Source organism: Sphaeramia orbicularis, chromosome 24 (genome assembly GCF_902148855.1).
Source record: "Sphaeramia orbicularis chromosome 24, fSphaOr1.1, whole genome shotgun sequence".
In the NCBI taxonomy this organism is placed as follows: domain Eukaryota; kingdom Metazoa; phylum Chordata; class Actinopteri; order Kurtiformes; family Apogonidae; genus Sphaeramia; species Sphaeramia orbicularis.
Genome location: NC_043979.1, coordinates 42,696,460 through 42,708,782, shown reverse-complemented (window position 1 = coordinate 42,708,782; position 12,323 = coordinate 42,696,460). Strand labels below are relative to the sequence as shown.

The window sequence follows — 12,323 nt, the reverse complement described above, 5'->3', positions numbered from 1 at the left end:
ACAAAGAATTATATGAAATAAAATATGCAAAGGTTATTGCAACATCACGGACCAAGCAGGTGTGTGTCCATGCAATCACACAAAAGCTCTTTTCCATTTCTATTTTTCATTTTTTTGTTCAAGGTGAATGCTGACACTGACTTCTGCTGACTTTGATGACATGCTTACCTCATCATAAGATCCTGCAGTGCAGTAGGTTAAACACTAAAACAAACATACACACACACTTGTGAAAAAACAGGCATTTATCTGTTAATGTGTCAAAGGTTTATCACAGATCATAAAATCAGGAATGAAGCTGTGTAGAGTAGACAGAAGTATCACTCTGTTACTTTATTGAAGTTTACAGCAGCCTCAATTTTATGGTAGAATGTGGACTGTTACTGTAACCCCCTTTTTGTATTTGGGATTCTAAATGTTGCAACCTTATCTTGAAGCTCACTTTCGCTGCAGCAGCTGACTCCAAAAATAAACCCAAACACTTGTCTGCTGCTCTGAGTTCAGTGGTGTTTCAGGACGCTTCGGTTAATCCAGCCAAAGACCCTTGGAACAAAGCCTGGTTTTTGTTTGTGTCTCAACAAGTCAACTGGGTCAGGCCTGAGATGAACCAGGTCAGACTTGAGGTGAACTGGGTTGGACCTGAGGTGAACAGGGTCAGACTGCAGCAGTTGTACCTATGTCTGAATATGCAAATGCAGGCAAAAAAAGAGACTGTTTGTTGTGTTTTTGCTGAAATAAACTGCTATGTCATGGACTTTAGACACATTTATATGTAATTTGATAGTTTGTAATGCAGGTCAGGTGTTAAAAATAACCATTAAGTAACACCCCGCCCCCAATACCATGTGCAACCTCATTTACCGACCGACAACAGCAGACACACAACAGACACGCAACGTTTCAACACATGGAGTTACAAAACACAAAATTTTAAAGACAAGCAGTGAGTATATTTAAGATGCATTTTATTTTTGTCCCTAAAGTTGTACTTATGGTTCTGTTTAGGTGTTTATGGTTGGTTCTGTTTTTTCTGTCAGTTTTGTGGTAACATTTATTCTGTCTTCAGTTTCAAGGAGTACCTCTGATTATGTTCATGAGATGATGTTTTTAGTTCAGTATTGAAAACACTGAACATTTATTTCTGATGAAAGTTCAGTAAACAAATGGAAGTGTTTGATTCCAGTTAGAATCAAAGTAATGTTACTGTTGCAGAGGCTTTTGTGGATTTGTGAATGACAGAGTTTCTTCATTGTGCTAAAAGGTCATCCAGAGGAGACAGGGTCAGTTCATGTAATTTCACGTGTTTTTCTGACTGATTCATTGCTATTTCTCATAGGAAACATCTCCAACCTCTGACTTTCACCCCTCTTGTCGTCATGGCGGCGGCTCATATCTCCCGATCAGGTTCAACTCTTGGACTCGAAGACTATTCTCTTTACAGTAACTTCAGCGATGATGAGCTGTTGCAGCTCGCCATCGAACGCAGTCTCACCGAGTCCCAGTGCACGCCTGCACAGCAAGACAACTACAGCAGCCTGAACCGTCCTGCACCGAAACACATCTCCCAGAATCCACCTGCAAACCTCAGCTCCCAGAATCCACCTGTAATCCACAGCTGCCAGAATCCCCCTGTAAGACACAGTTCACATAATCCACCTCCAAGCGGCAGTTCAAATACTTCACTTGAACCACAAACCACCGCTCACTACAGTTCTCCAAACCCTCCGAGTCAAAAGCCTCCAGATCCGTATGTGACTTCTCATTACTTTGCTCTACAGATCTTAGATTGCATTAAAAAAAAGAATCTGTACATTTATTGATGCAAACTGGATATGTGTCTGGTTTTGAGAAATTGCAAAATTCCAGATACTGTAGTTAAAATTCAAGTACTGAATCTTTCTGGCAGTAAAAGTGATAAAGTCCAGGCTTTGAAATGTCCTCAAGGTAAAAGAGTCTAAGGTTGGCCTCAAGGACATGTCTATCAATCTTAACCACCTCATCACATTAATATAATGTGAAGCCTATTAAATCCTCGTAAATTCAAATCTAATTAAAAACTGTTAAAAATAATGAACACTAACTTCACTCAAATGTGTAAATCAGTTTTCAGTGTCTGCCAGAAATGAAACATTATGACACCTTTATCCAGTCTCCATTTACATCTGATTTATTTTTTCATCATTTATGTCTTTTGGATCTTCTAGTTCATGTTCATCTGCTACGTCTTTTTCATTTTCTGTCTCTTACATCTTATTACATTGTGTTGACATCTTCCTAGGTGGTTTTGGTTTTTACCCCTTTAGCCTGGAACATGACACAGAACCCAAAAATGTGGCATGTTGGAATCTAAGATGTGCTTTTTTTTAATCTTCAAAACGTTATATTTTCATGGCAGCAGACCCAGATCTGTAACATCTGATTAGTATCGTACATTTTTGTCTCAGCTCTGTGGTCTTCAGTCCTGATGAATTCTGATTCACATTGTTTACTGACCTCAGGATTTTGAACACTGATATAATAGGCAAAGGAGGCCACACCCACAGGTTTTTGTGTTTGTGCTCTGATTTATTGTTGTGGTGGTTTTGTGGCAGGAAGACCTTCAAAGGGACAATCAGTCGCTTCATGACAGGCTCTGGGAAGCGAATGGTAGCATATCGAGCACCTGATGGCAGTCTGGTCCACATCGGTCCGGAACCTGACGAGTATGAGTGGTTCCCAGTGTTGTTAATATCATATAACATTATCAGTGTTGTAGACAGAAAAAGAGCACATGCAGTCAGTTATTGTAGCTCAAAACGTTTTTTTTTTTGGATACAGTTTTATGATTCAAGTAATGTGAGCTTCAAAACATTACATGGAATCAGTAATGAAATGCTCCAACATAAAAACAAACGAAATATCTGTCAGACATAAAACAATCATATTGTCTTGTAGAAGATATTTTACTGTACTTTCAGTGTTTGCAGTATATTGACAGGTGGGACAGGTTTCTGATGGCATCTTCTGTGCAGGGAGGAGGAGCCTCTCTTCAAGTCCATTCGACTGGGAGAAGTGAGCAGAGTCAAAGCCTTGGCGTCACGTCCAGGTACAAACCTCATGCTGCCCAGTAGACCGGGCTGGCTCGCCATCCACCAGGCGGCGTGGTTCGGCCAGGAGGCGTGTCTGAGGGTGCTGCTGTCAGGTGAACATCAGAACACACCTACAGTCAAACCACGCATCGTTACATTTACAGAGATCAAGCTGATCCATATTAATGATCAGACAGGTCAGACGTCACTCACCTGTCCCTCACAGACAGAGGTGTTCTACTAAGGTGATATTCAGAACAGGTTCAGCGCTCATTGGCATTTATTCTACCAGAAATGTATCATGTGAAGGGATGAATTAGTGACGTTTGTAACTGTTTGAGGTTGATGTATATTGTGCATTGTCCCTGTCTAGATAAAGAAATGAAATGAAATGTAAAAGTAATGGGAACATTAAGTTAAAATTAACTTTACTGATCCCACATGGGGAAGTTTGCTGATTAACCCTCTTACTGCCTAAATTTATTGACAATTATATAAAAGATCAATTATTTGTGTTGTTGCTGTCAAGTAGATGCTAAATTAATTTGAATATAGCACAAACAATAGCTATGATACAAATTAGTGACATTAGGCATAACTGTCATAATTTGCATAGAAGTAATTATAAATTTTCTGTAACTTCATCTGCTGCTGTCAAGGCCAGGACATTCTTGCAAAAGAGATTTTTTATATCAACTAGTTTTTTGGGGTTTTTTTATTAAATAAAGGTTAAATCAAAAAATGGGTGACATGGTGGTGCAGTGGATAGCACTCGTGCCTCACAGCAAGAAGGTCCTGGGTTCAATTCCTCAGTCGATGGGGGTGGGACCTTTCTGTGTGGAGTTTGCATGTTCTCCCTGTGTCCACATGGATTCTCTTCGGATACTCCGACTTCCTCCCACCATCCAAAGACATGCACTGATAGGTTAATCGGTTAATCTAAATTGCCCATAGGTGTGAATGTATCAGTGATTGTTTGTCTCTATATGTTCAGCCCTGCGATGAAATGGTGACATGTCCAGGGTGTACCCCGCCTTCATCCATAAGTAGCTGAGATAGACTCCAGCGACCCCCATGACCCTAGTGAGGATAAAGCGGGTTCAGAAAATGAATGACTGAAAAAATAAAATAAGATAAAAAAACACATTTTCCAGTATTAGGTATGTAAATTATTTTATGTCAATAATACAAGCAAAAAAAAATGATTCAAAAATCAGTAGAATGTCATGAAATTAATAACGCTGTTGCCGAAACAGGCTTTTGAAATCGATCCGTGAACATCAGGGATCAGAGATAACCAGGTAACATATGTACATTCACAGAGAGTGTTGAGCAGCTCCTGATTACAAAAACAGCAGAATACTGATAAAAATTTGCGACTATACTCTACAAAGGGTTAAGGCAGCTAAAATGCAGGGCAAAGAAATTATGCATACAGCATAAAGATAGTACAGAAATAGTAATAAAACTTAACAGACTATATACATATTTACATGAGAAGTCAAATTGCGTAGTGTGTCAGACAGTACAAAGGGGAGACTATAATTGACTAATCCCTGACATGTGATATGTTGGCTTCAGCTCAGCCTGGGATGATCAACAAACGAACAGCACAAGGTCAGACACCGCTGCTGATCGCCGCCAGCAGAGATCACCTGAGCTGTGTTCAGGTGTTGCTGCAAAACGGAGCGGATCCTGAAATCATGAATTATGAAAAAGAAACTCCACTCTATAAAGGTAACGCTGTCAGTAAACCCATCACAAAGCTCGAGTGACATCAGAAACTCATGGGGGAGAGGAGAACATAGTGCTTTTATTTCAGTCACACTGTTTATTACATTTGTCACTTTAACTCAATAACTCATCTGTCACTTTACTGTTGCACCTTTATTGTTTATTTATTGTCTCCTCAGCCTTCTACTGTTTATAGTTATATTCTATTCTTTTTTTTTTTTCAACTGTATTCATTTTTGCACCATGGGGCCTTAGAGTTTTGTAATTTCAGTCTTCTATTTGTGCTGTACATATAGCAAAATTGACAATAAAGCTGGCTGACTTTGACTTTATTTCTCCTCCTGATGTGGTTTTGTTGTGTTTTTTTTTTTTTTTTTTTTCCAGCCTGTGAGAAGATCAACGCTGCGACTGTGGCTGTGCTTTTGAACCATGGAGCACAGGTGAACACTCACTGTATCCAGGGTTGGACAGCCCTGCAGGAAGCTGTGGGTCGGAATAGTGTGGAAATCTGTGAAATGCTGTTGAAGGCTGGAGCTAAACACAACCTGACCAACATGTATGGCATCACCCCTCTGTTCACTGCTGCTCAAAGTGGGCAGATTGCAACGCTGCGCTTACTCCTCAAACACGGTATGAAGAAGTAGTTTACCAACAATGAACATAAAACTGTAAGCTCTGAAACAACTATTCGCTACAGATCAACTGGTAAACTGTTAGGATTAGATCACATGCATGTAATTTAACTTTCTCTCCCACATCAACCTGTTAAAGCATACACTGTGCACTGCTTTACCCATCTAACTACAGACCTCTTAGTTACCAGTTAGTTGAAAATTTGAGTCCAAATGGAAAAGAGACAAACTGCAGCTATTATTTAATTCTAATTTCGCAAGTTGTGACAGATTTTTAAGTGCTTGTATGAAGTTGCAGATCACACCATCTGATTCATGACCTCTCCTTTCAGCATTTTGAGCCTGTTTCTGTTCCTTTTTGACTAAAGTGATGGCTTACAGAAAATCTTATTTCCTCTTATTTTCTGAAAGATGATTTGGGTTGATTGATCATAGGGTCAAGTGTTTTATGTCTTATTAATAGATCTAATTCTTCTTTGGAACAGCCTCTTAGTTAAAAGCTAAATCTGGATCATACAGTTTTCTCTTCTCTTAGACCAATTTCTAAACTGTCTTTCCTTTAGACTTGCTGTAGTTGTTCATAATCAGCTCCAGACATACTTTTAGATGAAAGTAGTCACTGTAGTATTTTAGTTACTGAATCTGCATATTTTTAGTATCTAATGATAACTGACTCTGGCAATTGTGTGTTTTCAGTAGTTTTGCATCTTTACATCTTTATTGTGGATGATAGTATTTGCATTCTTTGACTGGAACAATCTTTGAGCAGAAACCTTTTCAGTTAAGCTCTGGACTTTTGGTCTTCGTCCACCTTCCCACCCCCCAACTCCCAGGGGTTCAACCACAATCCAATATTGCTCACATTATACATGTTTCTTTTGGATTCTGTCTTTAAATAATGTGGCATTTCATACCACATTTACACAGACCTAACTCTATAACCCATTTCAAGCCTTTACTGGGTTGCATGAATGAAGTTTAAAGCCTCTATGACATAAAATGTTTCTAAATAGCAATGAAAGGAAGGCAGAAATGCAATGTAAGTGGTGTTTAGGCCTTCAGACCGCCACCCTCAGTCCTCTGGGACTCTACAGTAGATTGTCTTGGAAAAGGGGTGATAGAGATGATTTTCTTTATGAAGGTTGAGCCTTTTTTCTCCATTACTAACTCTAAGAAGGTGATCCATCCCTTTATCTGGTCTCTATTCAACTATGACTGGTCCAAAACACAGGCACATGTACCAAGACTGTGTCATGTCATGACAGTTTAGCCTCTCTGCTTTGGTTTCCAGACTGAAGTGATTCTAGATTTTATTATTTGTTTACCAGTCTAATCTTGTGCCACTAAGATCACGAATGTCTGCTAACCAGATTCCTGTGATCATGCCAAAGCCAGATATAAACACAAGATGATTGGGCCTTTGCTGTCACCCACCCCAGGATCAGACATGAACAGTCTGACCACTGCTGCTGTTGTTGTTGTTTACTATGCAGGTGCAGATATTAACTCTCAGGCTGCTGATGGAGCTACAGCATTGTATGAAGCTGCTAAAAATGGACATGAGGGCATTGTGGAGCTCCTCGTCTCACAAAATGCAGATGCCAACAAACCTGGAAAAACCGGATTATTGCCGCTTCACATTGCAGCCCAGAGAGGAAGTGAAACGTAGGCCATGTTTAACTCATGAATGTTCTCTAACAGCTGGATTATGTTTTTTGTGTTTGTTTTTAGTCCCATCAGACCACAGTTTACATCTACCATAGATCTATGAATTCAGCAGATGTCATTAAGATATAATATTCATATGCATGTTTTGATGTCTGTATTAACTGTTGTGAAGACCTTGTGTTGCACTGCAGCTACTGGTCGCAGTAGCTGCTTAAATAAGGGGTGATCATACTAAAAGACTTGAACATTTGAGTGTGAATCAATGGACATTAGGGTGAGTAAAAGGGTAATGTGTCCAGTGAAGAGAAGAGAGTGGTATTTTCTGAATCTGGTGTTTGTTACTAGTCAGTAACAGGGTGAAGTGTTAGCCAATATGTGGACTGTGAGCTATAAAAGCAATTGTAGTTGAAAAAAAAATCTGAAAATCTGTAGAAATCTCTGTGCACAAAGGAGGAGGCTGAAAATCAACACTGGATGTCCATGATCTTCAGGTCATCAGAAGGCACTGCATTAAAACCAGACATGATTCTGTAACAGAAATCACTGCGTGGGCTCAGTACCACTTCCAGAAATCAATGTTAGGAACATAGTTCGCAGCAATATTCACAAATACAGGTTAAAGCTCTACCAAACGTATGTGTGAACATGATCCAGAAACGCCACTATCTTCTCTGGACCAAAGCTAATTTAAAATGGACTGAGGCAAAGTGGAAAACTGATCTGAGGTCTGGGCTGTAGTGGCATGTAGTGAACAGACAGAACTGTGTGTGGGATAATGCACAAGACTAATCCAATTACTTTATCAGAAATCAGATTTTAAATACACTGATATAATCTGGTCTTTCAGAGCCTGAAGGACTCAATCATGGTTCTGTGATGTTTCCGTCTTCCAGCATCGTGTCTCTGCTGATGCCCGTTACCAGTAAGGCCCGAGTCCGCCGGACCGGTATCAGCCCACTACACCTGGCAGCTGAACGTAACCGTGACGAAATCTTGGAGATGCTGATCAAAGCAGGCTTCGATGTGAATGCTCAGCTGTCTGAAGAACGCACTAAACTGTATGAGGACCGTCGCAGTACAGCCCTCTACTTCTCCGTCATCAACAACAACATTGATGCTGTTGAGATGCTCCTGCAGGCTGGCGCCGATCCAAACCTGGATGTGTTCAGGCCGCTGATGGTAGCAGCGAGGCATGGCTGCATCAAGACCGTCACACTGTTGGTAGAGCACGGTGCAGACATCAACGCTTCCATCCCCACCCACCCCACTACCTTCCCTGCTGTGTACATGTTCTCCATGAAGTACCTGCCCATGTTCAAATACTTTCTGGACCATGGGGGCCAAGCCATGCCCTGCTTCAGCTGCATCTACGGCACTGGGCCACATCCACCAATCAAAACCCAGCGATCAGAGAGAGAAAGCCGCAACTTCGACAGAGATGAGTCAGAGTTCGACCACAAGAGACCTGTTCAGGTGCTGCATGTTCAAATGAATAGGCTCAGAATTAGCTTATTTTTATATCAAAATTTTTGTCAAATTGCTGATTTTTAGTAACAATTCAGCAGCCAATGACCAGGTCCCAGTACATTATCTCATACTGACGGATGTATATGATTCATGTATGAGTTCATTTGGAAGTGTAACACTGGTCTAACAATGTTTTAGAAATGTATAGAAATTATAAATGTGCTAAATCTCACATACTTTAATAAGATGAACTGGAAAACAAATTACAAAAATGCTCATTAGCGGATGTTTTCAATGTATATGATAATGTTATTCTACATATATACTGGTTTATGTACATTTATACTGTATATTTTTAGAAGAAATAGATTTTCTTCAATACTATTATCTCTTTAAACTGATGAAACTAAACTTCTTATGTCCTCCATTGATTGACAGTTCTGTGAGATGATCTCTGCCCCCAGCATATGCCGGTGGGCTGGGCCAATCATCGATGTCTTGCTGGACTACGTAGGTAATGTAACACTGTGTTCCAGACTAATGGAGCACCTGGATAGCTACTCTGGATGGAGCATCATCAAGGATAAGGCAGGTGAGTTAATCAGGCGACTCCCACCAGAGTTAATGTTCACCAATCACCAAACACTTGATGTTGATTGCACTGGTCTACAATTGTGTAGAAATTATGTGCTTCAGAGATTAAATGTGCTAAATGTTACGTATTTTAATAAGATTAATTGGAAAACAAATGACAGAAGTGCTGGTTTGCTGATGTTTTCAAGGTATATGATAAAGTGTTATTACACATATATATTGGTTTATGTACATTTATGCAACAGATTTATAAATCTTCCACTAGATAGAACCTGTAAAGTGAATGTATTGTCATGTGCGGACAGTGTTTTGAAGTAGATCGGGTAGCAAATATTCCTTTTGAATAAAACCCATTCTCTCATTAATTCTCGAATTTCACATTTTGACCCAAGACTGTATCTTGGAAACTTCAGCCAACCAGCATTTTTGACTTGATTTTTCCTTTATCAGTGACGCACACGTGGTAAAATTGAACTACTTTTATTCTGGAAGCATTTTACTTGTAGACCAGTGTCATCTGTGATAGGTCAGTGTTGTTTTTTGAATCATGAAACAAAGACGAAAATGGTGTCACAATGTAAAAGATGCAACCAGATTAAATAATGTAAAACACATGATGAAGAGAATGACATACATGCATGTACACATACATACATACATACACAATGACGAGACACATAATGGCTTAAATTACATATCTTGCTCTGACGAGTGCTGTTGTGTTTCAGCGCCTCCTCGACCGCTGATGCAGTTGTGTCGGCTTCAGATCCTGAATCTGGTCGGATATCGCCGGCTGAAGAGGCTTCCACTGCCTGGAGGTCTGATCCGATTCCTCCAACACAAGGAGTTTCTGGAGGATGACCAGTCTGACTCATTATTTTAATACTGATAGGTTTTTAAAAGCTGATGGACATGCAGATGTGGGAGAAACTATTCAAATAATAGAAATCAGCACATGGACTCAGAACTGTTTAATGCATTGATAATAATAGTCTTAGTAAGAGGTCGACTGATTAGTCATTTTAGGCACATGTGGATGGGTCAAACTGCATCTGTTAACTCTTCTTTTGTCACTTTCACTGGACTTGAAATGCTCTTGACGTGTTATGATCTTTTTATTTTAGGACTGTTTTAACTCAGTCATCTTCAGTGTGTGAGCAATTCAGACTTAGATTGCCTGTAGATTTGACAAAATAAGGCTGTATTTGCAAATTTTAAGGTTATTTAGTTTAGTCTCTAGGTAGTCTGTTTATTCTCTACACTCACTCGCCTTAAAAATCACCTCCTTCTGTTGTATCCTCCTCCTACTGGGGTGGATTCATCTGATAGGTGAATTAACATTTATTTCATCACCATGCTAGGTGGTGAATGAGTTTTTATTCAGTGTCAGATGATGAACTCACATGGTTCATTTTCTTTTTTTTTTTTTTTTTTAAGTCCAATCCCACAGTATCATGTTCTCTGGAAATAACTTAACTTCTTAATGTAGTGAATAATGAGTGTTTTGTATTTATTGTACAGTACCGAGATTTTGTATTGTGCGTGAAAGCTAGAATGTAGTCATTTGGAAAGAAAAGACAGCGCTCAGACTAATCAGAGTTAAATAGGTGGATATAATATTAAGAGAAATACCTTAAATCTACTTCAAATACTGGTATGAATATCTTTCTCTTAAATTTACTTTCATTCATACAAGGTTAGTGTTTTCAATGTGGTTGCATTTGCCCCTGTTTATATGTAAAATGTGGTTTATTTCAAAAGTTGTGTAAGTTTGACTTTTTGCAAATATGATGAAGGTCGTGGCAAATAATATGAGCAGATATGGTCCGAAAATTTCTAAGATAACAGGTTATCATAGCAAATTGCTATCAGACATCAATGAATTGTCCTCCATTTATAAGTTGTGGTAATATTGATATCAGCTTTTTCTTACAAACTATGGTAAATGAGCCTTTAAAAAGCTGTTATCAGTCGACCTGTTGTATTAATAATGACACATTGTTTGTTCTGTTATGTGAAACCTTAGTTGTCACTTTCTTGTGTTATTTATTTTCATCAAATTCAGTGATGTTGCAGCACATCTTGAGGCTATTCAGGTAAATCTGTAAATACTGTTTGGCTTGGATATTCCTGCACAGATATCTCACACTTCTTCTTAAGTCAAATAAAAAACACAAAGGGCAGAATCTGAAACATTTTTTGATGTTTAACAAGAGAAAGTGAGTGAATGTGAAATGTGTAAAGTTGTCTTGAACAGAAGTCAACACTGAATAACTTTATGAGACAGTACTTGTTTGTGCCAGTGTTTTTGTTTATTTCATCCACTCTGCAGTTTAGCCATGTCTCCACTAGATAGAGCTGAAGAACCAATTTTTTGGTCTCATTTTGCTGTGTGAGGGTGTAGACCTCTGCCGCTGTGTTTACATCTACATCCAGTTACAGTATTGCACAATATGATGACAAACTGACTAAGTTTCCTGTTTTAGTTGCACATTCCTTCTAGAGAAAGCCGTATTTAGACTTGGTGAGGCCCCCACCCCTTTTTAAATAACGCCAGCTCGTCTCAGATAACATTAAAATATATATACCTTTTAATTATATGAAAAATTTAAGATATATTGACTTTTAATTTTTATTAATATTCAATGATAAAGATTGTGTTGTAAAATCACAAAAATTGTATCAAAATCATCTAAGTTACAACTTAAAACATTTTCTTTCTTGATTTTGCAGAATCAAAATTCTTGATTATGCCATCAAAAGATATGCTATGCAACTTTTCATTTTTTATGCTCATAATGCTAAGCGCAGACAATTTTTCTTGAGACATAGTTTTTCTCTGTTCATTTTTTATTCTCTTTTGCTCTGAAAATGATCTTTCTCCTGAACAATTTGCTGCCATCAGATGTAGAGATAGTCATAATATTGCTTCCACATTAGGGAAAACTAAATGAATCTTATCTTGATACATAATTTGATACAGGTCTTTGTGTTGACTTTGTTCTTTTCTGGGATAATTCTGCTTGACATAATCATAGAACTGCCTCAGTTCCCCCTTGAATTAAACACAATTATAATTCCATTAATTATCTATGGAATATTGATACTAAATATTACCTATCACCTATAATTCAGCTATCTAGTCAATGCAATTATAGAT

At 38.6% G+C, this 12,323-nt stretch overlaps 1 protein-coding gene across 2 annotated transcripts; it reads left to right on the top strand.

The window, feature by feature from the left end:
- Positions 1 to 124: 124 nt before the first annotated feature.
- LOC115415560 (ankyrin repeat and SOCS box protein 2-like) lies at positions 125 to 11,334 on the top strand. Of its 2 annotated transcripts, none has more exons than XM_030129176.1 (10): positions 125 to 192; positions 1,337 to 1,747; positions 2,592 to 2,702; positions 3,012 to 3,181; positions 4,650 to 4,805; positions 5,187 to 5,432; positions 6,928 to 7,099; positions 7,996 to 8,575; positions 9,008 to 9,161; positions 9,892 to 11,334. In XM_030129176.1, exons 2-10 carry the CDS (start codon positions 1,377 to 1,379, stop codon positions 10,044 to 10,046), a joined length of 2,115 nt encoding a protein of 704 aa, XP_029985036.1. In that variant the 5' UTR covers positions 125 to 192; positions 1,337 to 1,376; the 3' UTR covers positions 10,047 to 11,334. The 2 variants fall into 2 exon arrangements, with proteins under 2 accessions (XP_029985036.1, XP_029985037.1); XM_030129177.1 differs by lacking the exon at positions 125 to 192 and adding an exon at positions 787 to 943.
- Positions 11,335 to 12,323: the final 989 nt, after the last annotated feature.